Below are 23,388 nucleotides of genomic sequence, written 5' to 3'. Positions count from 1 at the left end.
TTAAAATTGAGCAAACTAAACAATAAACTAAAATGATGATTTATCATTTTAAAAGTTTCAATTTAGTTCATATATTGTAAGGAAGTAATTCAAATAATCACTACCACAATTAGGTATTAAAAACTTGTTGGTTGGTTTTAAATTAACATATTAATCTACATGGTATGGTGTTGTTTATGTTGAACACCAAAAATTAGTAATTGGGTTTGTAAATCAACAAAATTTTCTTTAAAAAGGTGAAAAACAGAGAGAGAAAATTTAATTGTTAAGGGCAGGTTGTGGCCTGCCCCAAGAGAAGAGAACTCAAAATCTGGAAACCCATGTGGTAGAAAGAAATACAATTGAATTGACAGCATCAAACACATGATATTTATATAAAGAAGAGAACGGTGAGTGCTCTTCCTTCTCCGGATTAGTTGTGGAGTTGATATTCTTCTTCTTCCTTAACACCATATTTCTTTGACCTTCTTTCTCATCTCAATGCTGTAATTCTTCTCCAACCCTTTTCCCCCGTTCCCCCTTTCTGCTTCTTCTTCTTCTCCTTCTTCTCCTTCTTCCCAAACCACATTTTTCCTCTCTCTTTCATTCTGTTTCTGTCTCTATGTATATGCCCGTGGTCAATTGGTTCACAACAGTAGAAAGTAAAATAGGGGAGAGAGGTGGACACATGCTCTGAGGGTTTGAGCTTCCTCTTTGTCAAAACATTGCCTGAATTCTCTCCAACCCTTTCTTAGCTCTGTCCTTCCTCTCTCTCCCTTCCTCTCTTTGCCATCTACGCTCCCTTTTCATCTATTCTGTGCTCAATTGGCACGTTTTTCAATCAATCATATTGAATGTGTCGTGATTTGTTCTAAAAGGTTGAAGATTTCAGGGTTTACCGGCGCACCCAGATAGCAAGAACTATCAGGTTTAATGAGGCGTCGATTTTCTTTCCTATAATCAATCCACAAGGCAGATTAATTTTGTTCTTTGTTCTTTTTTCATCATCCCATTGTCGACAAACTTGGGTTTTTTTTTTTTTTTTTTTTGGGTTCACATTAAGAGTTTTCAATCAATTGTTACGCAATCATAACTTCCTTCTTTGGAGTACTAGGGTTTTGAAGCTATAGCATAGGGTTCGCGTCGGTTTGTATACCCTCATTCAGCGCCTTAAGGAATTAGGAATTTGGGTTGAAAAAGAATGGTTTTGTGTATACCTGTGTTTCTTTTGTGTTGCTCGAAATTTCCCTGAGGTTTGGGGTGGCGGTATCTGGGTTTCTGGGATTGGCTGGAACATGAATCGGAGGGTGAGGAGGAAGGTGACAAGAAAAGGGAAGGAGAAGCTGATTTTTCCAAGCTACCCTGAAATTGAAAGTGAGATTGCTGATTTGGACAATAAACAAACTGTAGATTGGACTAGTTTGCCTGATGATACAGTCATTCAGCTTTTCTCTTGTCTGAATTATCGTGACCGGGCAAACTTGTCATCAACTTGTAGAACATGGAGATTTCTTGGTTTATCTTCATGCTTGTGGACTTCATTTGATCTTCGAGCGCACAAAATTGATGCTGCAATGGCTGCTTCCCTTGCTTCTAGGTGCAAGAGTCTTCAGAAGCTCAGGTTTCGTGGGGCAGAGTCTGCTGATGCAATAATTCTTCTTCTGGCAAAGGATTTGCGTGAAATAAGTGGTGATTACTGTAGAAAAATTACTGATGCTACACTTTCTGCCATTGCAGCTCGACACCAGGCACTTGAAAGCCTCCAGCTTGGGCCAGATTTCTGTGAAAGGATCAGTAGCGATGCTATAAAAGCAATAGCTATTTGTTGTCATAAGTTGAAAAAACTTAGGCTTTCTGGAATTAGGGATGTCAATGCAGAGGCTCTCAATGCTCTATCAAAGCATTGCCCTAATTTGCTTGATATTGGGTTCATTGATTGTCTGAATGTAGATGAGATGGCCCTTGGAAACGTATCATCGGTTCGTTTTCTCTCAGTTGCTGGGACCTCAAATATGAAGTGGGGTGCTGTTTCACATCAGTGGCATAAGCTACCTAACTTGGTTGGTTTAGATGTGTCACGAACTGATATCGGTCCTGTCGCTGTATCAAGATTAATGTCATCATCACAAAGCTTAAAAGTCTTGTGTGCCTTCAATTGTTCAGTTCTAGAAGAAGACGCTGGCTTCACTGTCAGCAAATATAAAGGCAAATTGTTGCTTGCCCTTTTCACTGATGTTGTGAAGGAAATAGCTTCTTTATTTGCTGATACTACAACGAAAGGGGAAAACATGTTGTTAGATTGGAGGAATTTGAAGAATAAAAGTAAGAGTTTGGACGAGATAATGATGTGGCTTGAGTGGATCTTATCTCACAATCTTCTGCGTATTGCTGAGAGCAATCAACATGGTCTGGATAATTTTTGGCTCAATCATGGTGCAGCTTTGTTACTTAGTTTGATGCAGAGCTTACAAGAGGATGTTCAAGAAAGGGCAGCAACAGGTCTTGCAACTTTTGTTATCATTGATGATGAAAATGCTAGTATTGACTCTGGAAGGGCAGAAGAAGTTATGCGGCGTGGTGGAATACGACTCCTTCTAAACTTGGCAAAGTCTTGGAGAGAAGGGCTTCAGTCTGAGGTGGCAAAGGTAAATTTCATGTGGATATACTAACTGGTATATAAGTATATTACAAAACTTTTTTTGGTTTATTCCATTTTGATGATAATTGAGATATCTATTATATTTGTACCCGTTGTATTTACGATGCTATTAGTTGTAGTTGATAGGTTTGAGCCGAAATAGCTTTAACATGCTTTTCCTTTGATTGTAGGCCATAGCAAACTTGTCTGTGAATGCTAATGTTGCAAAGGCAGTAGCCGAAGAAGGTGGAATTGATATTCTTGCAGGTCTTGCAAGATCCATGAACAGGCTAGTTGCAGAAGAGGCTGCTGGAGGATTGTGGAATCTTTCTGTTGGCGAGGAACACAAAGTCTGTTGTCTGCATATGTATTTTTCTCAGAAGTAGCATTGTTGGACTCTTAACCTCTAGTTCTGATAATGGATTCTTTAAATTAAAAATAGGGTGCGATTGCTGAGGCTGGTGGAGTAAGAGCTTTAGTTGATTTGATATTTAAATGGTCTTCTGGTGGTGACGGAGTTCTTGTAAGTGTCACCACTTCATTATATGTTTTGGATATCTACGAGTGTCTGGCGACTCTATTTCTATCTCATCTTCATTCCGTTATTCTCCTTTAGCATTACCCTTTTGTAAGTGATGAATTGAGTTCCTCAGGAATCACAGATTTTAACTTTGTTTTACATGTATTTTCAGGAACGTGCAGCTGGTGCACTAGCAAATTTGGCAGCCGATGATAGGTGTAGTACTGAAGTTGCTTTAGCAGGTGGCGTGCATGCTTTGGTGATGCTTGCTCGCAACTGCAAGTTTGAAGGAGTGCAAGAACAGGTGACCACCCTGTTGAATAACAATGATTTTTTTTTTCGTCAATAAAAATTTGGGTCCTAAAAGTTGCATAGTTTGATTATTCAGATGAGATTGAGGGCTCCATTTCTTGTTGGTTGAAGTAACTTTAGTTTTGGTTCTTTTCCTTCTGAAATATGCATGTTCCTAAATTATTCTTGATCTTGACATGAATTTATACTCCCTACAATGAATGCTATGTAAACCTTTAATTACCATTGCGTTAGCCTATGGCTATACATTTAAATTTCAAATTCTAGCTCATTTGCCCTTCTAGAATGCAGCAAAGGATGCTTGAATAAGAAAATGGAAGATTTTCTCACATTCTATCTTGCTCATTGTGTGAACTCCATTGATTAATTTGCTTTTAGGGCATTTCATCTATGTCTTCTCTTTTGAAGGTCAGTGGGTTCAATTAGAAGATCTATTCGATGGATTTTGGTGAGGTGATTTCTAGTGCCTTTTCCATGATTCCATCTCAATTCAATCTTCTTTGGTAGATGGAGAAAGTTTTTGGCATTGATATTTATGATTTGTTGTCTTACCTTAGAAACATTTTGTAAGGGAGAGTTGAATGATGTAGGGAGATGATTTGGTGTTTAAGCGACAAGTGTTTCAAGATGAAGGAAGGTTCTAGTCACCGGAGGACCTCAAATATGAGGTGTTTAACAAATTGATCATTGGTATGGAATTGAATGAAAGACCTTTGGAAAATTATATATTAACCTCGTCCTGGTGTAACATAAGGGTCAATCTATTCGTTCTCACTCTATAGATTTCTAGTTCCTAGCAACTAGAAGAGGAAGAACCATTATTTAGCACTTCTTTTCATGAGGTCCTTACCTCCTTCGTGGGAGATGTTTGCCTTTGGCCCTTTGGAGTCCTTGTCTGTCCAAAGGTTGTTCCTACAATTCTTTATTCTTGTGTTTGGTCAGTATCTCCCATGTAGAGTGGTTTTATTTTCTCTTCCTTATTGTGGCAGGTGAATTACCTTTCCGAAGAAGGTTATGGCCTGTTTGGTAGGCGATTTGGATTTTCTTTTATGTTTTTAGATTCCCTAAGCTCAGTGAACATGCGTTTGGTAGGTAGTTTGGATTATGTTTTCGAAAAATTGTTTTTGGATTTTGTGATCAAGAAAAATCAAATTTTGAAAAGAACATCTTTATGTTCGCTGTGTATCTATATTTTCAAATTTTAAAATGCAGAATTATGTTAGTAAAGATAAAAATGATAAAATATTTCATATTATAAACTTAATTATTTTTGTAAAACTAAAATATGTATTATATAATATATTATATATTATTTGATATTACAAAATAAATATTATATTTCTTTTTTCTAACCTAAAATAAGTTCATAAATTAATTAGTGATAATTTATATTCAACCTAATATTTAGTGAATAACTATAATTTGTTTTATGGTTTATAAATCTATTATCAATCATTTTTGAAAATTAGTTTAAATTGAAATTTAATTTCTGAATCTGCTACCAAACACATATCTGAAAACATGAAATAAAACTTTGTTTTCTTTGAAACCCTTGTTTTCAAATTTCGGTTTTCAAATTGCCTTGGATCAAATTTCGACTCGGAGGCCTATTTTGGTTGGGCCACTTTGTTGTATTCTTTGTGAATGGGTGGGGGAGGGCCTCAATCATATTCTCTGTTGATGTAATTTGTCGGTGCTGTTTGGAGTCGTTTGACCTTTTCTTTTCTAGCTCTTAGGGAGACGATGGAGGAACTCTTTCTCCGTTCACCTTTTATGTGAGAAATTATTATTTTTGTGGGAGGTTAAGGCTTGTGCTATCATGTAGGGTCTTGGGAGTGAGAAATAATAGAATCTTTAGAAGTAGGAGAGATCTTTTATCGATGTTTGATCAGATTCTATGATTCTCTTTGGCCTTTGGTGACAAGACATTTTTGTAATTACCCATGTCTATTTTACTTATGAAGTTGCTTTTTGTAGGCTTTATTTTTTAATGTGTATTCTTTCACTTTTTCTCTATGGAAGTTTGGTTTTTCATTGATAAAAGAAAATAGCCCGTGGTTGCAAAATCCATCTTTATTCAGTAGTTCAAGAAAGGAAAGAGATAGATGTATTATACTATTATAGAAGATATCAATTTGGGTGCATCCTTGCATGGAATCTGGGTCCAACTTGTAAATAATTTTCTTTTCTATCGTCTTATTTCTGATTAGAGGTTTCAGCCCAATTCATTTCTCTTTCCTTTTTCCTTTTCACCTAGGAATTCCAGGTGGGGTTTACATCTTCAACATTAATCACTGGCAAGAGTGTTTATGATTCATCTTATTCTTTATTATTTTTTTAAAAAGAAAACGAGCCTCTTTATTAATAAAGTGAAAAGAGACTAATTCTCAAAGTACAATATACAAAGAGCAAAAGAGAACCTAAGGATCAAGAGGCGTACCCGGGCATCTCAACTAGTTCACCTTATTCTTTATTTGGAGCCAATATAATTAGAACTTGAAAAAATAATTGGTTTGCACAATATCTATGAGATAGAATACAATAATGATGAATCATCACCTTTTGACACTGGGCGAACTCCACATTAGTGATATTTAGCTAACTCTAACTATTACATTTTTGGGCATCTTCTCATGGCGAGGCTTCGATGAACACCTCAAACGACCATGGGGAGAACTTCAATGCTTGGGGAGAACTTCAATGCTTACATTCGTTGACATCTTTTGGGTATTAAAAAACATCTTTTTGGTATCATTGAGATGGCTTAGATGGTTCTCACTAGTTGCTTAAGATCGTATGCCTTTGTCATAGTGGTAATATTAGTATTATAACACTATTGTAAGTATGTTTATCATATTGCCCTTTATTGTCCTTTTACCTTCTCCTAGATAGGCAACACTGACACACTTGTATGTATGTGTGTGTGTGTGTGTATAGTAAATGGAATAGAATATGCATTTAAAAGTTTTCTTATGAGTTAGAGAACCGTGGTTCAACTTAACAAGGTAGATGGAGATGAGATAGTTTTATCCTTCGGTATGTCAAAGAGAAATTGGAGGTAAAGATACCTAAAATTCCTTATTGATAGTGGCCTAAAAGAGGCACCTTTTAGATGTCTCTCCTCGGAGTGCATTGTTTACTAGAAAAGCGGGAAGTTACTAATCATCCTTTTTTTTCATTGTCGTTTAATAGTTTATATGGTTTCTTGTGAATGGTTTTGATCTTAGGTGATTTTTTCTTGAGAATACTTTGGCAATTGATCTTTGTTGACTCTCCCATGAAAAGGAAAGCTTAGATTATTTGGTTCAGTGGTTTTTGCTATCGGTTGAAAACTTTGATCGGAAAGGACAAAGTTAACCTTTCACGTTTCTTAGGCTTTTGAACTTCACAGCTACTCCAATTGTTGTATTCCTTGTATATCCTTTTTGCAATTATGATTAATGTGTAAATCCCTCTAGGCAAGTAGCGAAGCGAGACTACAATTCCATGTCGCTTCTTGATTTTGTTTGGAGTTGTTGGCATGAAATGCTCTTCGAGGAGGTGATCATGGGTGCTATTTTCAGTTTAAGGAATCTTCAATTGTAGGGACTTGATGGTTTCATTGTTGGATAATCGGGGAAAAAAGTTGGACACTCTATACAACTGACTTGTTTAAGGTGTTCCAATTTTTGATAAAAGTATTCAAGGTATTTTGAATGAGAAAGACGGATGAAACATATATTTGTTTGAGCCTAGAAAGGAGAATCTTGATTCATTAGCCTAGTCACATGTCTCGACTAGGTCATTGGTCACTGTAATATTTTTACCGAGGGACTTTGCAAGTTTCTCTCAATGGCTCCTGTTGAAGGAGGCAAATAGTAGACACTATCCATTTGGGTGCAGAATCAATGGATGAGTACGTTAACAATCACAAAAAAAGGCTTATTTCTTAAAATAAACTATGTAAAAGCTCATGTCAACGTGGATTGGTTTCTTTCTAAATGCCCTTATGGAATAATAATAGGGGTTTGGGATGAAATAGAGAATGGATCTATGGATGCCTTTCTTCTTGCAACTTCTTCATCCTAATTAATGGAAGGTCCAAAGGCACATTCTAGATGCTTCAAAATCGACTAGACAAGACGTTCCCCTCTACTTTGTTTTGTTCATCTGCATAATCAATGCCTTCCGAAAATTTTGTAGAAACTTGTAGAAGGATATAACATTACTGAATGTTTTTCTTGGGATAAATAATTGAGATTTCATTGAGAAGATGAAAGAATGTATGGGGGAATATAAAAAAAGGTTCACTAAAAAGAAGGCCAAATCCCAACTAAAGAACCAAACTCCAATTTATGGGATCAAAGCAAGCTCTTAATTACAAAAAGGTCGGACAATAGACGATCATAAAAAACATCAATCCTAGGATCCTGTCAATCTGTCCACCTCTCAACCTCTCTAAACATTATCCTATTTCTTTGCAACAAAATTGTTCACAACACAACAAAGAAACCAGACTGCTATAAAACTTTTCTTTTATCTTGAAATGGGAGATTCAAGAGCACCTCCTTAATCATGGTGCCACACTCCCTACCATGTGCCAAATATAAGTGTAACAAACTCAAACATTTGCTTTATAAGTAATGGGCAAATTGACAGCCCATTAAATATGGTTAATATCCTTCTCCTCCCCCGTGCACAGAATGCACCAATACAAGCCCAACCCGACAAAAAGTCATCTTTGGATACAATTCAAGGTATTGGTTCTTATGTGTAAAGCCTGCCACACAAATAATTTGACCTTATGGGGATTTTATTCTTCCAAAAAGAGGAGAAGATATAGGCATATGGTGGGAACAAGGTTACACAAAAGAATAGAAGGAATAACACGAGAAACCTCATGAATGATTAGGAGTCTATAATCTAACATCTCTTCTCTTTGGGCGCACCTAAAGGTTGTGAAGCATCAAAAGTAAGATAAACGCTTTTGTAGTTTCTCTATTAGATAGAGGCTAACAACAACCAAGGAGCATGAGGAAAAAGGGTTAGAGGAAGCCAAAACAAAATTCATCAAGTGAAGTTCCTTGATGGAAAAGTGATAGAGGAAACTCTGCGACCCACCAACCCTTCCATAAGTAAACCTTAGAGCGTTCTCCAACGTTACATTTCTTACACTAGGAGCAGAAAGGGAAACTTGAAGAAATAACTAACTAGAGGTTGTTAGACAAACCTTAAGACCGCACATTGTACCACACACTAAAGGGTGATTGCCATATCTGCTCATAATAGTCCTATGTCTCAAAGCATATAGGTATGAAAAGAACCCCATAATCATTTTGGTTGCAAAGCCTCAATAGGGAGTATCCTTTTTTTTTTTGAAAAGGAATTTTTTTTTTTTATTAATATAATGAAAAGAGTCTAATGCTTAGATTACAAGGAGACATAATAGTGCAAAAAGACGAGATAAAGGGATCAACAGGTGCACCTGGCCACCTCAACTAGGGAGTATCAACGTCTTGATACCTAACCCTCCTAAGGGTAATAGTTTTAAAACCACATCTCAGGTATCAAGATGGGACCTTCTCCCCCATCAACCTTTTTAACAGAAATCCCTAATAATTTTCTCAGTAGCTTTGCTCACCAAAACCAACATCCAAAACAAAGACAAGAAATAATTAGGGATGGATCGATTGGATAACAATTAATCTACTTCCTTTGGAAAAGAAGGATCTTCCTCTAGAAACCAAACACTTTTGCACCTTTCTGACCACGTGATTCCAAAAAGATTGGTACTTCGAGTTATCACCCAAGGAGAACCCTAAAATTGGCATCCTAAAGAGGACGAGGGATAATTAGGGATGTCATTTAAGTTCTCGATTGGATAAGATTTAATCAACCCCTTTGCTTCATCATGGTGTATTCTCTCCAACCATTTTAATAGCTACAGCATCTTGGAGTTCAACCTCAACTGGAGAGCATTGATTCTTTAAATGCTTCCTTTGATTAATAGGGAGACATCTAAGAAATGACAATGTGTATCTCCTCTCTTTGTTGGATTTCTTAATTTGATAGGAGAGAGTTGGATATCCATTTTTTGGCTGGGGGTGTTTCGATAAATCTTTATTTTTCTTCTTTTTAGAGACCTCTCTTAAGTCCTCAATTTACTCCTCTCTTTGAAAGGTGGAAATCTAAATAAAAAAAAAAGTCATTCTTTTTGTGACAGGTTTTAATTGAAGAGGCTAGCATGTTGGACCATATTCGGAGGCATTCATCCTTTCTAGTTAATGGAGTAACTCTCAGAAACTTCAAGATGATTTTATTAATAATGATCAAAGTGATGGCTAAATAGCCTATTTATACAACTCTAATGGTGACTGGCTGGGTTGGTTAATTTATAACTTGTAACCTGTTTAGTCGGTTACAAAGACTTAAGCTAACTAATTTAGAGACATTGACTAAATTATAGATACAAGATTGTAGTTGGTACTTGTAGGGAGACTTCCTTCATTAACTCCATCCGCTCGAGAAAGGATCAAACTCATCCCTGAGTTTGTTTATGTGAGTTAAAATGTATCTGATGGGTGATAGTGGTAAATGTATGAGAGATTAATGTTGAACTAATCTTCATGGTAGGCGGTAAGTCGATTTGATATGCATTTGGTCCAAACTTGGCTAAGATGGGAAAGGACCAATCTTCTTGTTAGTAAGCTTAGAATGTAAACGAGTAGGCAGTCTAGACTTCTTTAAATGAACCATAACCAAGTCTCCAACTTTGAAACCAACTTGTCTTTTATGTTCATCTGTCTTCGATTTGTATGATGCAGTAGCATTCTCTAAATGTTGGCGAACTTCCTCATGTACTTCATCACTCTTTCAGCCATTATGCTTGCTTCAACACTTAGATCGATAGTAGTAGGTAAGTTTGCAAGATCTAAGGTTAGTTTTGGGACTTGTGTGTAGACAATTTTGAAGGGGCATTTCCCAGTTGAATGGTTGATCTTGTTATTGAAGGAAAATTCTGCCTGAGCAAGTGATAAGTCCCATTGACGAGGTTTGTCTCCACTCAAGCAACATAGGAGGTTTCCAAGTGTACAATTTGTAACCTCTATTTGTCCATCAATTTGTGGATGACTTGTTGAACTGAACAGGAGGTTAGTGCTGAATCTTTTCCATAAAGGTTGCTAAAAATAACTCATGAATTTGACATCTCGATTAGAAACTATACTCTTTGGAATTCTGTGTAGATGAACAATTTCCCTAAAAAATAAATTTGCAACATTCAAAGCATCATTAGTCTTTTTACAAGCTAAGAAATGTGCCATTTTTCTAAATCTATCCACAACTACCAAAATGGAGTCATATCCTCGTTGAGTTCTTGGTAAACCAAGGACAAAATCCATGGAGAGGTCTTCCCAAATATTATTGGTATAGGTAATGGAGAGTAGAGTCCTTGGTTTGAGCTAGAGCCCTTAGAAGTTTGTCATATAAAACATCTTTTTTCAATTGAGGCCAATAGAATTTTGAGGAAAGAAGTGCTAAAATCTTATCTCTACCAAAGTTTCTTGCGAGACCACCCAAATGGGCTTCTTTTAAAAGCAAATTTCTAAGTGAAGTGTGTAGGATACATAGTGTGTCATTTTTAAAAAGAAATCCATAAAAAATGTGAAAATCATTAGTTGAAAGGTGATAAGAACAAGCATACGAAATGTCTTTGAAATCGGGGTCAATAGGGTATAAGTCAATTGTATGATTAAAAGTTATAATTTCTCCTTTAAGTAGAGTTAGAAGTGTACCTTTACGACTTAGTGCATCAGACACTTTGTTAGTGTTAACTGTAGTATGTTTGATGACAAAGTCGAACCTTTGAAGAAATTGTATCCATTTAGCATGCATGCGACTGATAAATTTTTGAGATTGCAAAAATTTTAAAGAAAAATGGTTAGTTAATAAAATAAATTCTTTTCCAAGTAGGTAATGTTCCCATTGTTTTAGTGCTCGAACTAAGGAATAGAGTTCTTGTTCATAGGTTGACCATTTTTGCCTAGAGATGCTTAGTTTTTCACTAAAGAACTCGATGGGTGTTTATCTTGACTAAGTACAGCTCCTATCCCTATGCTAGATGCATCTACAGGAACTTCAAAAGGTTTTAGGAAATCTGGAAATCCTAGGACTGGAGTTGTACTTGATGCTTTTTTGAGTTCTATGAAGCTATTAGTTTGTTCATCCCTCCAAGTGAAAGGTATTTTAACTTTTAAACATGTAGTTAATGGGCTAGCAAGTACTAAAGGTTTTAATAATTTTTCTATAGAATGATGCTAATCCTAAGAAGCTCTAAATTTGTTTTACGAATTTAGGTTGTGGCCACTATAGAATAGCTTCAATATCCTTGGGTCTACTCCAACTCTGCTTGAACTAATTAGGAATCCTAAAAAATAAAGCTGGTTTTGAAGAAAAGAACATTTTTCTTTTTTTAAAAAAAAGTTAATATACAAAGCATTTTCTTTTAGCACTTGAAAGATAGTACATAAATGTTCAATGTGTGCTTCGTGAGTGTGATAGAGTCTCAATTATATATTTACTGTTTTGGCTCAAATAGCCTAGGAAGGTCGAGACCCCCCTCCTGATTACAAGCTTAGCAAGCTCAGTTTCTACAATAAAATGATTCATACCCCCTGTGCTTCTACCCTCCTATGTTTATAGCAAATAGTCATCTCTCTCTACTAACAGAATTCCCCCTTTACTAACCGAATTTGTTATAGATTTGGTGGTCCCCATTCTAACTAATTTTATTCTCTTCCACATTTATATTTGTGCCCTTCTCCCCATTCTTCTTATTGGCCCTTCTTTCATACCGCCTAAATATGGGAGGTCTATCAGAGTGCTACTGTAAATTAAAATATCATCCAAGTATACTACTACAAATTTATCCAAGGGAGCAAGATTTGGTTCATTATGCGCATAAAGGTGTTGGAGCATTTAAGAGATCAAAACGCATGACTAGACTAACCATTCTAAAAGTCCTTCATTCGTTTTAAATGTTGTTTTCCATTCTTCTCTAGGTCTTCGTATTTGGTGATATCCACTTCTTAGATCTATTATGGAAAAGATGGATGCTCCTCCTAAGTCCTAATTAATCTAATCAATCCGATAATCGTGGGATAGGGAACTTGTATTTAATAGTGATTTTGTTAGTTGCCCTACTATCTAGACAAAGTTGCCAAGAGCCATCTTTTCTGGGTGCAAGTAAAGCTGGCACGACACATGGGCTAAGGCTAGGTTGTATGTGCCCTTTCTCTAAGAGACTATGTATTTGAGTGTGTAGTGCTTCATATTTCTTAGGGCTCATATGATAATGGGGCAAGTTTGTTAGGTACTACCCACGATCAAATCTATGTGATGTTGGATATTTTGTAGGGGAGGTAATTGTTTAGGTTCTTTAGAGCGAGGGGAAAGCTTTGAGCAAGTTAGAGACATGTGGATCTAAATTGGCAATGTTAGGTGATTCAAAAGGATCTTGTTTAACTACAAATGCTAAGAGAGATTGTTCTTTTGAATGTAAAAGAGCTTTACTCGAAGATATGAGGAAAAGTTGTTTCTTACCAAGAGGGAGGAGGACAACCTTCTTACCATCCAAATGAATTCATATGTGTTGTCTCGTCTGTTGTGGAATGCTTTATTGTCGTATTGCCACGGGCGTCCCAAAAGAATGTGGCATACGTCCATTTCGAGAACGTCGCATACAATTTGATCTTGGTAAAGGCTGCCTATGGAGTATCTAGATCTCCTTGATAGCTATTTCTCCCTTCTTTGTAATCCAATTGACCTTGTATGGATTCAGATGTGGTTCCGCTTTGAGGTTCAAGGCAGTAACGATGGTGAAGATTAAAGAGTCTCGGAGAAATCTTGAAGAATCTTGGAGCTAAAGTTTTTATTAATTATCAAAATCTAATCAATACAAGAGAGAGATTCTCTATTTATAGAGAATTACATGTGGGTTAGGGTAACTAATCTTGAATTTACTAAACTATCCCAATTCCCCTACATCATATTCTATCCCTCCCCATAAAAAACCGTCCTTGAGTTTTAAAAAGAAGAAAAACAAAATGAAACAATTAAGAAATAAAATAAACTTGTACAACGGAGTATGGCCGAACAAACCTCCTACATCAAAAACAAAAATATTATGGAAAAAAAAATCCAAAACATAAAATTTCCATCAAGTTCATTGAGACTTCAAGGGTTGTAGGTGTGCGAGTACCCATCGATCAAGGCAATATCGCTAATCAAATAAAAGAACATTTTTGGCCAGCTAATTATAGTTATTTTTCCATAAGCACATCGATTGCCTTGGATTTGATCCCACCAAGCCGATGCTTCACTCTTTAGTTTCAAAGAAACTAGTTTAACCTTATTGTTTTCCAGGGTTCCAAGTAATCGAAGAAATTTTCCACATTTTTTATCCAATCTAAAAAGATCTCAATGTTCATCTTCCCATTCTATGTTGGAATATTGATTATCATTTTGTAGTCGGTTTCTTGCCTCCAATATGGTTGATCTTGCCAATCTTGAATATAATCTTAATCACACGTCTTTGCGGTTGAATGGGAGGAAGTTGCCTTTGGAATAAAGGATTTTCTACATGATGATGAGTTTGAACTCTTGGAGGATAAATGGGGAGGACTATGGTATTCTTCTTCTTCGGATGAGTCATAATCTAAGCACATCAAATGTTGTGAAATTGGTCTTATTTGTGGATAATTTGGGACTTGAAGAAGGTATGTAATAGGATTAGGCATTAAAACTACTATGTTGAAATCTCCTCGAGGTTTTCTTGCTGGTTCTTGATTTCTTAGAAGAACTTGTTGGTTATTTTCTTGGTTTCTTGGTAAGACTTGTTGGTTATTTTCTTTCTTTTGCTGAAAATCTTGAAGTTGCCTTTGAATTTCTTGGCTATTTTGTTGATCACACCCATGAAAATCTTGATGAAAATCCCCACGTTCTTGGCTGCAGATTGGATTGTCGTGTTGTTCTTGATTGCGCAGATGGTTATGGTGTTGTTCTTGAATAGGCATTGTATTATTTGGAGCTGCAACATTTGAAATCTTTCTAACTTTTTGAGTAAGATTTTCTACAACTTACTGGATGCACAAATTGAAGTACCACGTTGTTTCGAACCTGATTCTTGGACGCTTTCTCAAAATCTTGCCTCAATTTGGTCAATGTTCTGTCGAGTAGCTTCAAATGGAACTCGTTCTTGGATAGTTTCATTGATTTGCAGAACTTCCTTGTTCTTTCGGTTGTCTTGGACTTGCAAGTCATGTGACTCCTTTGGATTTTGAATGTCTAAACACTGCAGAATTTTGAGCCAACATCATCCGTAGGTCTCCCAATTTAGTCTTGATGTCATTCACGGCTGTTTCTACTGAGGTCACTCGGTTCTCCAAGGCCTTGATCGAAGAGGAGGCTTCTGCTTCCATGTTGAAGGTGATTCGAAGGAAGAATGCGTGTTGGATATAAAACGCTCTGATACCAATTAATGGAGTAGTTCCAAGAAACCTTGAGATGATTTTATTAATAATGATCAAAATGATGGCTAAAGAGCCTATTTATACAACTTTAATGGTGACCAGTTAGATTGGTTAATTTATAACTTGTAACCTGTTCAGCCGGTTACAAAGACTTAAGCTAACTATTTAAAGACATTAACTAAATCATAGATACAAGATTGTAGTTGGTATTTGTGGGGAGACTTCCTTCATCACTACTTTCTTTTGGGCACAAACTGGTGCATTCTCTATCAACACTTTATAATTTGGAGATGTCAGTTTGCTTCTTCGCTTATGGATCACTTTTGGAGACTTCCTTCATCACTACTTTCTTTTGGGCACAAACTGGTGCATTCTCTATCGACACTTTATAATTTGGAGATGTCAGTTTGCTTCTTCGCTTATGGATCAGTTTTGGAGGAGTTTAGGATTTTTCTTGCTTGTTGTAGGGACTATTGTTCTTTGATTCACTGAGCCTCTCTGTTCCTGCCCTTCCAGGTTAAGGGGTTTTTGAAATTGAAATGGAGGCAAAAATGGAAGCATGAATATCATTGAAGACTTGCAAAAGGAATCAAGTAAATCAAAAAAAGCTACTTCTATGACCAAGCTGAGTGATGCCGGGAAATAAGGGTGACTATTCAAACTGCATAAACCGAATCATTTCTAAAAACCGAACCGAACCAAACTGAAACCGAAAAATGCGGTTCGGCCAGGTTTGAAGAAAATTTGAAACCGAATTAATTTGGTTCGGTTGGGTTTTCAATTTCAAAAACCGAATTTGAAACCAAACCGAACCGTTTTTAACTAATATATATATTTAAAAAAAGAGTAAAACCGAACCGCTTTTAATTTAAAGAACAAAACCGAATTTTAAACCAAACCGAACCGAACCGTTTTTTAATTAAAAAAAATATATAACAGATTTTTTTAAAATGCCAAAACCGAAGTTGAAACCAATGCGGAAGTTTGAACCAATAAATCGGTTTGGTTTAGTTTCACATATTAGAAAATTCGGTTCGTTTCAGTTTGACCACCAAACCGAACCGAGTTGAGTTGAGCCGAGCCGAGCCGTTTCCACCCCTACCGGAAAGCAAGAAATGAGGAATTATAGACTGAAAGGCTTTAGATGAAGTTTCATTAGAGAGGAATGATGCCAAAAAGAGTTTGGTAATGACATGAGAAAATACGTGTTGAGAAGCTGCATTTGTTACTCGAAGCCAAGGAGAGGAGGATTGAAGAAGCCACGAATGAACTAGGTAAAGCAAATATTGCACAAGATGACGATTCACTCTGTCAAGAAGGAGATGGAGAGGCGGGTGGATATCTTGGTCGGGGAAAGGGATTTGATGGAGAAAAGCTTGTTAGATGCCATAGTAGAATTGATGAACTGAAAACTATGGTCAATTAAGCTATTGCTAATTCAGAGAAAGCATTGGCATTTTTGAAGGAAACTTGTTTGAATGTTTGTGATACTGGTGGTTATGAGAAGGGAGAAGTGGAAGAGGCTTTTTCTGAGCACAAGTTTATAGAAGAAGTACAGCCCTTTGTCGAACATTTGGATGCAATAAAAATATCTTTCACAAACAAGGAGAAAATGGTGGAAGAAATGAAGCAACAAGCAGAGGAACGGAAGAAGAACTTCTTCACCATAGTGACTGCAGCAACAACAATTTTGGCGGCTGTTTCTCTTGTTTATGTTAGCAAAGGGTTCTGAGGCTGAGGCAATAGTTGTTTGTCAACACTTTTTTTGTTAGTTTCAATGAAAGCATTGTTTCCTATAAAAGTGATTTGAGATGACAGTCTTTGGGGTAGAGTCGCTTAATGTCTAGCCATGGTTGAAGTAGAATCATGGCATCACAGAGATGAAGATAGTGGGATTGTGTTTTGTGGCACTAGGCTTTCTCCCTTTGACTTATTCAATAGCCACTAATACTTTTTCAATAATTATGGGTGTCCTTGACCTTGACAGCTCACACAAGTCAATTAATACCTGGATATAAAATGCCGGTGGAAACTTCCCTCTTTTTTTCTCTTTGAGATAATGATGGTAGACTTTCTTGTGCTCAAATATTGGTATGTAAGTGCATTATCTGTCACTATGTATTATTATAATATTAATATGGCTCATATATTTGTTGCTACTTTTATTTGTCATGAACCCTTTTCAGCTGTCAGGAATGAACTGCTCACAAGCAAAAAAAAAAAAAAAGTCTAAATCTGCACAAGTTTCAAGTGAAAAATTGAACAATTTGAAATTGTGCAGGCTGCTCGAGCATTGGCTAATTTAGCTGCCCATGGGGATAGCAATACAAATAACTCTGCTGTTGGACAGGAGGCGGGTGCACTTGAAGCACTTGTCCAACTTACACATTCTCCTCATGAAGGTGTCAGGTAGTTTTGCAATGATTTAATATGTTTCTTTATTATTGTTGGTTTTACTATTTATGCGTAGAATATCATCCAATCTTTGTTCAAACTTTTTTTCATTTTGTCTTTACGCCCTCAGATGCCAAAAATGTTGAAAATAGACTATAGCATAACCTGCTAGAGGATGAAATGACATCTAAATAATAAATTCTATTCATTTTCACCATGGATGTTACACATGCTGATGCAAATCTTTTAAGTCTCAATCAATCTTTCTGGATGTTTTTCGACTTTCTTTGGTATTTTTAGGATCATTTTGTTCCATTCTTGGGCAATCTTTAGGATCTTTGAATTTAGTTTTAGTTTTAAGGCTCATTGTATTTGATTCTTGAGAGTCTGTATTTATGTATGTTTTTTAGTTGATTGTTAGTTTTAACCTGTCATGCCGTTAAAATCCCTATTTAAGCTGGCTGTAAACACTTTTGGAGGTTAATGAATAATATTCTTTTGAGTCTTATTTAAGTTTCTATCACATACGCTAAGGGAATAAATCCAGGTCGTCTGGTAAGTTTAAGTATTGATTTTGCTGAGAGTAAAGGATTACTGAGAGAACTTCAGTTAAACTTATATTTGTGGGAAATTCTCCTAAATTGTAGGTATTTAATTTTACCGAAATTAGGACAAAAACCTTTTAACATTTGTACTGAAATAAAATGTTCATAAGGTGGGTCTTCTGTATCTTTCAGCTGTATGGATACTCTCGGTGTGAGAAACTGTGAATCTTGGATAAAGTACATAATTAAGTTTTAATCCAACATATTATTTTTATCTCATGGAATAGGCAAGAGGCGGCTGGTGCCCTATGGAATTTATCATTTGATGACAGAAATAGAGAAGCAATTGCAGCTGCAGGTGGTGTTGAGGCATTGGTAAGATCCTTAACATTTTCCTTAAATTATTCATTATTGTAAAAGCTGATCGGACTCATGTAGAATGTCTGAATCAAATAAGGAATGAAAAGAATCCAGCCTTATCTACCTGCTGGTGAATCACCCAGACTCATTATTGTAGAGGTTGACTGGATGTATCTCACACTGTTGAATTTTTGCCTGCATGAGATTTTAAAAAAGTCATTCTTCATGTGGTGTAAGCTTTGATGATTAGATGAGATTACATTTAGTTTTTGGTAAACTTCACACGAAGAAAAAGGTTTGGAATTCGTACTCCGTTTAACTCTAAATGGAGAAATTTTCCTTCTACAGTGGAATACGTATCTTCTTTTATTATGTATGCATTAGATTTTATTTTTTGATAAGAAACAATAGTTTCATTATCAATAAGGGAAGATACGAAAAGGAGACGAGGGAAGTACAAAAAGCTTCCCAGTTGGCATAAATTTGAAGAAAAGGAGAAACTACAAAAGTCACTTGAGAGCACACCAACTCGAAGCAAAAATTCTCACACTCCGAAAATGACTCAAAGCTACTCTCTTCTCCGTGGATTGTCCTATTATTTCTTTCAAACCAAAATTTTCACAACAGAGCTGCCTGCCTCATTTAGCCACAAAGTCTTTGCTTTGCCTTTGAGATCTACCCCACAAATCAGCTGGAACATGGCCTCTGGGCAATTAATATGGAAGCACCAGCTTTCTTTTTGGATAAGAATATGGAAGCACCGGCTAACCATGAACATTCCGAAGATTTTCTCAGTTGCCTCAACTCCTCTCTGCTAGCCTTACACAGATCAAACCAGTTCAGGTTCAAGCAGATGTTAGGAATTCTCCTTTGTGGGGCTAAGCTTCCCGTGAGTCAAAATCTATTGATGTAGTAGGATTAGAGTAAATTAGGGTATCTTGTTGAATCTTTATTTGATTAGGATTAGGATTTGTTTCCTTGGTTTATTAGGATTAGTTTCTTTGATTAATTAGGATTAGGATTAGTCTGCATAACAATTCTCTATAAATAGAAGAATTGTTTTCTTGTATTCGTAACTTTTGAATTTTGATTCATGATAAAAACTTTGATTATTAGAGATTTCTCTCATTTTTATCCCTTTAGGCTACATCAGTTGAGCCCATTCCTCCACCTCCACCTCTTTCTCTTCAAAACTCCTTCTAAACCGAAAATCTTACCCTACCACAGTCTAATTTGCATGGGAAATGGATAAGCCCTTAGAGTTAGCGGGTAGAATCTTGGGAATAAAAGCTGGAACGAAGAGTTTGAAATGGAATAATTTTATTGTCTATTTCTAGTCAGAGTTTTGTGCATTTGATATCAAATGAATTATTTTTCTTTTTCCTTTATTTTGATTGAAAAGTGACCTCCATTAGAAAAACCTAGAGGAGACAGCGAGAGATGCTTTGAGTAATGTCAAGTAGACATGCTTTTGTTAAGCTCAAGTGTTTGGGTTCTATCATTTCTCTCATCCAGATCTCCCTTTCCACTGGAACGGCAGCTGGAGGAGAACTCCGTGATCAACTCACTATTATTGAAGGAAGAAGCATACTATGCTTCCAACTAAAGGATCTAAGAAGTGGCAAAGAATCATTTTTGCCATAAAATCTTTCTTACTGTTGAAGGAAGGAGCTGTGAGCTATCAAGTGTTTTCCTCCTTAAAAAAATTCCTCAACCCTATCTTTGGTCTCAGAGCTCATATAGGTGAGGTAATAGAAACTATTCTAGATACTATGAGAAGAAAGCAGTGATGGAGAAGCAGAAGTTGGCGATGGTCCTCTGAATTATTTTTTTTTTGCAGAGGATGTATTGTTTTGGTGGAGGCTTAAAAACACATTCCTCATATATGTGGGCTCTAACCTTTCTATTATGCTTGTGGCTCACGCTTACTGTTCTCCAAATGACCTGCCCCCTCTAAAGTCAATTCTGGCATGCAAAGTTAGAAGAGTTAATGCTTATGGTAGCCACTAACCTTATAGTAGCTTTGACCTCACCAGCTCAGAAGCACCGAAGATGGAAATGAATTAAAAGTCCAAAGTTGAGGGTTCACCCTTTTATAAGCAAGGTTAATATGGATATTAGGAATGCAATAAAACCTGAAAGCCTCTCATCATTATTCTCTGTTTTCTTCTTCTTCTTCTTATTATTTTTTTTTTGAAAAGGAAACTTCTCTGTTCTCTTAATTGAAGTCAACATAGATTATAGTGTATTGTTTTTCCAACTGTCTATGCCCATAAATACTATTTTTCCAATCAAGATATGAACCATTTCAAAATATAAGAAAAGTAGGATAATATACTTGACTGGAATATGTTATATGATGATAAGCTCACCCATCGTTTGCATGTACATTTTTATTTATTTATTTATTTATTTATAATTTTAGGTTGCTCTAGCACAATCTTGTTCAAATGCATCCCCGGGTCTTCAGGAACGGGCTGCTGGAGCTTTGTGGGGATTGTCAGTTTCTGAAGCCAACAGGTATAAAATTTGGGGTTCGGAGATGGTATCACCTAATATATTGCAGAGGGTAGCAAGCCAATAAGATTTGTTAATCTTACTGCAACAAAGATTCTTATATTTAAAAAAAAAAAAAACCTTAGGGGGGATGAATGCATTAGTCAACTAGTCACTATGAAGTGTGCTGGTGACGTAGAGGGTTTCTATAGGATATGCCTTGTATTTTTAGTATCATTCCCGTGGTAAAGAATTTATGGAAAATTGGCTTGAAGACTTTCTTGATTATGAATGTCTAGCTAGTTCAGAATCAGATATGGGAAATTGTCTTTTTTCCTTTGCAAGGATCTCTGTTTGGTAGTTTGGAAGACAATGATAGGAGTTGATTAATTACTTAATGTAGGGTATCATTGTCGTTTAAGAAATAATGTCTTCTCTTTAGAAAAATCTGTCCATAGTTTTGCTTCTAAAGGTTTTGATTTGAAGTAATACTATCCTATCCCTGCCATTCAGTTACTTTTTCTTCTTTTACATTACTTTCACTGATGATATTTTTCTACGTGAAGGCCAGGTTCAACTAACCTTTTTCCTTTTGGGTTTTTTTAGCATTGCTATTGGTCAGCAAGGGGGCGTTGCACCATTAATTGCTTTGGCACGTTCAGATGCTGAAGTAAGGATTTCAAATTATTCTCGAGTTTCTTGATAAGGAGCACTCAAATTTGATAGTGAAATATGTGTGAATGTTCAACTGAACTGCATATTTACCATTTATACACTGAACTATTTAACGTTATTTATTTTCAACAGGATGTTCATGAAACTGCGGCTGGAGCTCTTTGGAATCTTGCATTTAACCCCGGTAATGCCCTTCGTATAGTGGAGGAAGGCGGTGTTCCAGCCCTAGTTCATCTTTGTTATGCATCAGTATCAAAAATGGCACGCTTCATGGCTGCTCTGGCATTGGCTTACATGTTTGATGGGAGGTACATGGAATGACTTCACTAGATCCACAGACATGTTGCCTTCATTTGTCTTAATAGAAAAATAACTTACGTTTAGATCTTCAACCTTTTGCAGAATGGATGAATGTGCCTTGCCAGGAAGCTCATCAGAAGGCATTTCCAAGAGTGTGAGCTTAGATGGGGCTAGAAGGATGGCATTAAAGAACATTGAAGCATTTGTCCAGACATTTTCTGATCCACAAGCGTTTGCCTCTGCTGCTGCATCCTTGGCGCCTGCAGCATTGGTGCAAGTAACAGAACGAGCTCGTATTCAAGAAGCGGGCCATCTGCGATGCAGGTTCACTCGAACCTCTTGTATTCTCATGCCCATTCAATTTAGCATGCTCACGTTTTTTATGCCTATGGATGTTGGGTAGTCAATTGTCTTCAGCTGAACTTTGTTGTTGATAACAAAATTTGCATTGCCTGCTCTTTCCCTTCAGCATATGATGGATGTCCATTCTAGTTATGCTTATGTTTCTTTAGAAAATCGATTAAAATTTTCCTTTAAATTCTTTTACAAAATATTCAATGTACTTTTAGCTGTTTGCTTCTTGTATGCAAGAATGCTTGTCAGGGAGGAATGTTGGTTGTGAAGCAAGGAAATTTTTTCTTAAAAGTTTTATTGATCTTACTCTTGTTTTCGAATGTCTTAATTTTTCATAACTGTTAGTGGAGCTGAAATTGGAAGATTTGTTGCAATGCTTCGAAATCCATCACCTACACTAAAAGCATGTGCAGCATTTGCTCTTCTACAGGCAAGTGCACGGATTGAAGTTCAGTGTTTTTCCTGATTTTATAAGCCACCCTTGAGTTCTGGCACAAATTTTCTTCAATACATGTATTCTTCCATATGCAGTTTACTATCCCGGGGGGTCGACATGCCTTACACCATGCAAGCCTTATGCAGAATGCAGGAGCATCAAGAGCCCTGCGTACTGCAGCTGCAGCAGCAACTGCCCCATTACAAGCGAAAATCTTCGCTAGAATTGTTCTTAGAAATCTAGAGCACCACAGCATTGAATCTTCCCTTTAAAGACAAATTCAACATAAATCTGCGACTGAAGGTGAGTTCTTGTTCAACTCAACTCATGGAGCTTAAATGAGCTGCATGGCATGCCCGAACCAGGCGCTCTTGTAAATGCCCCCATTAATCATATACCGAGTTTCTGATGCCAAGTAGTACACAAACTATATGGTTCGACTTCTCAGCTTCACTGTTACTTCCTGGTCTATTACCTTTATCAGAAGCGTCAAAAGGTCGTTTTCGAAGCATTTTCTTCGTGTACTTGCAGTCTGCATTCTATCAGAATTTATATATACTGATGGTACTTTATGCAGGGAGTTGATAAGAAGCACATTACCTTGAAACCTTTTTTTTCTCTTCTTTTGGGTTAGCCATTTTGTTTTGGTTGTTAATATTGATCCTGATGGTATTTTCCCTGTAATGATAGAAGTTCTAAATATGCTAAAGATTGTACAATGTTTAGCTCTCATTTTTGCAGTTGGACTGGTTGAAGATAAATTAAGGATGTTTAGCTATCAAACTTCATTTAATTTAATGTTTATCCAGTTGAGGGTCAAGTTGTTTAATAAATGGTGATGATTTGAATGAACTGAGATGCAAAATCTGGGT

General features: G+C 36.4%; 1 protein-coding gene across 1 annotated transcript; it reads left to right on the top strand.

The window, feature by feature from the left end:
* The first annotated feature begins 319 nt into the window (after positions 1-319).
* LOC120076902 (protein ARABIDILLO 1) lies at positions 320-23,336 on the top strand. The gene is made up of 12 exons (XM_039030863.1): positions 320-2,624; positions 2,809-2,967; positions 3,060-3,140; positions 3,310-3,441; positions 17,238-17,365; positions 18,183-18,270; positions 20,681-20,775; positions 21,358-21,421; positions 21,559-21,734; positions 21,829-22,050; positions 22,426-22,510; positions 22,612-23,336. Exons 1-12 carry the CDS (start codon positions 1,275-1,277, stop codon positions 22,786-22,788), a joined length of 2,757 nt encoding a protein of 918 aa, XP_038886791.1. The 5' UTR covers positions 320-1,274; the 3' UTR covers positions 22,789-23,336.
* The last annotated feature ends 52 nt before the right edge of the window (positions 23,337-23,388 follow it).

The sequence above is a fragment of the Benincasa hispida genome, chromosome 1 (genome assembly GCF_009727055.1).
Source record: "Benincasa hispida cultivar B227 chromosome 1, ASM972705v1, whole genome shotgun sequence".
NCBI lineage: Eukaryota > Viridiplantae > Streptophyta > Magnoliopsida > Cucurbitales > Cucurbitaceae > Benincasa > Benincasa hispida.
The sequence above is the reverse complement of the archived record's forward strand: the minus strand, read 5'-3'. Positions and strand labels throughout refer to the sequence as shown.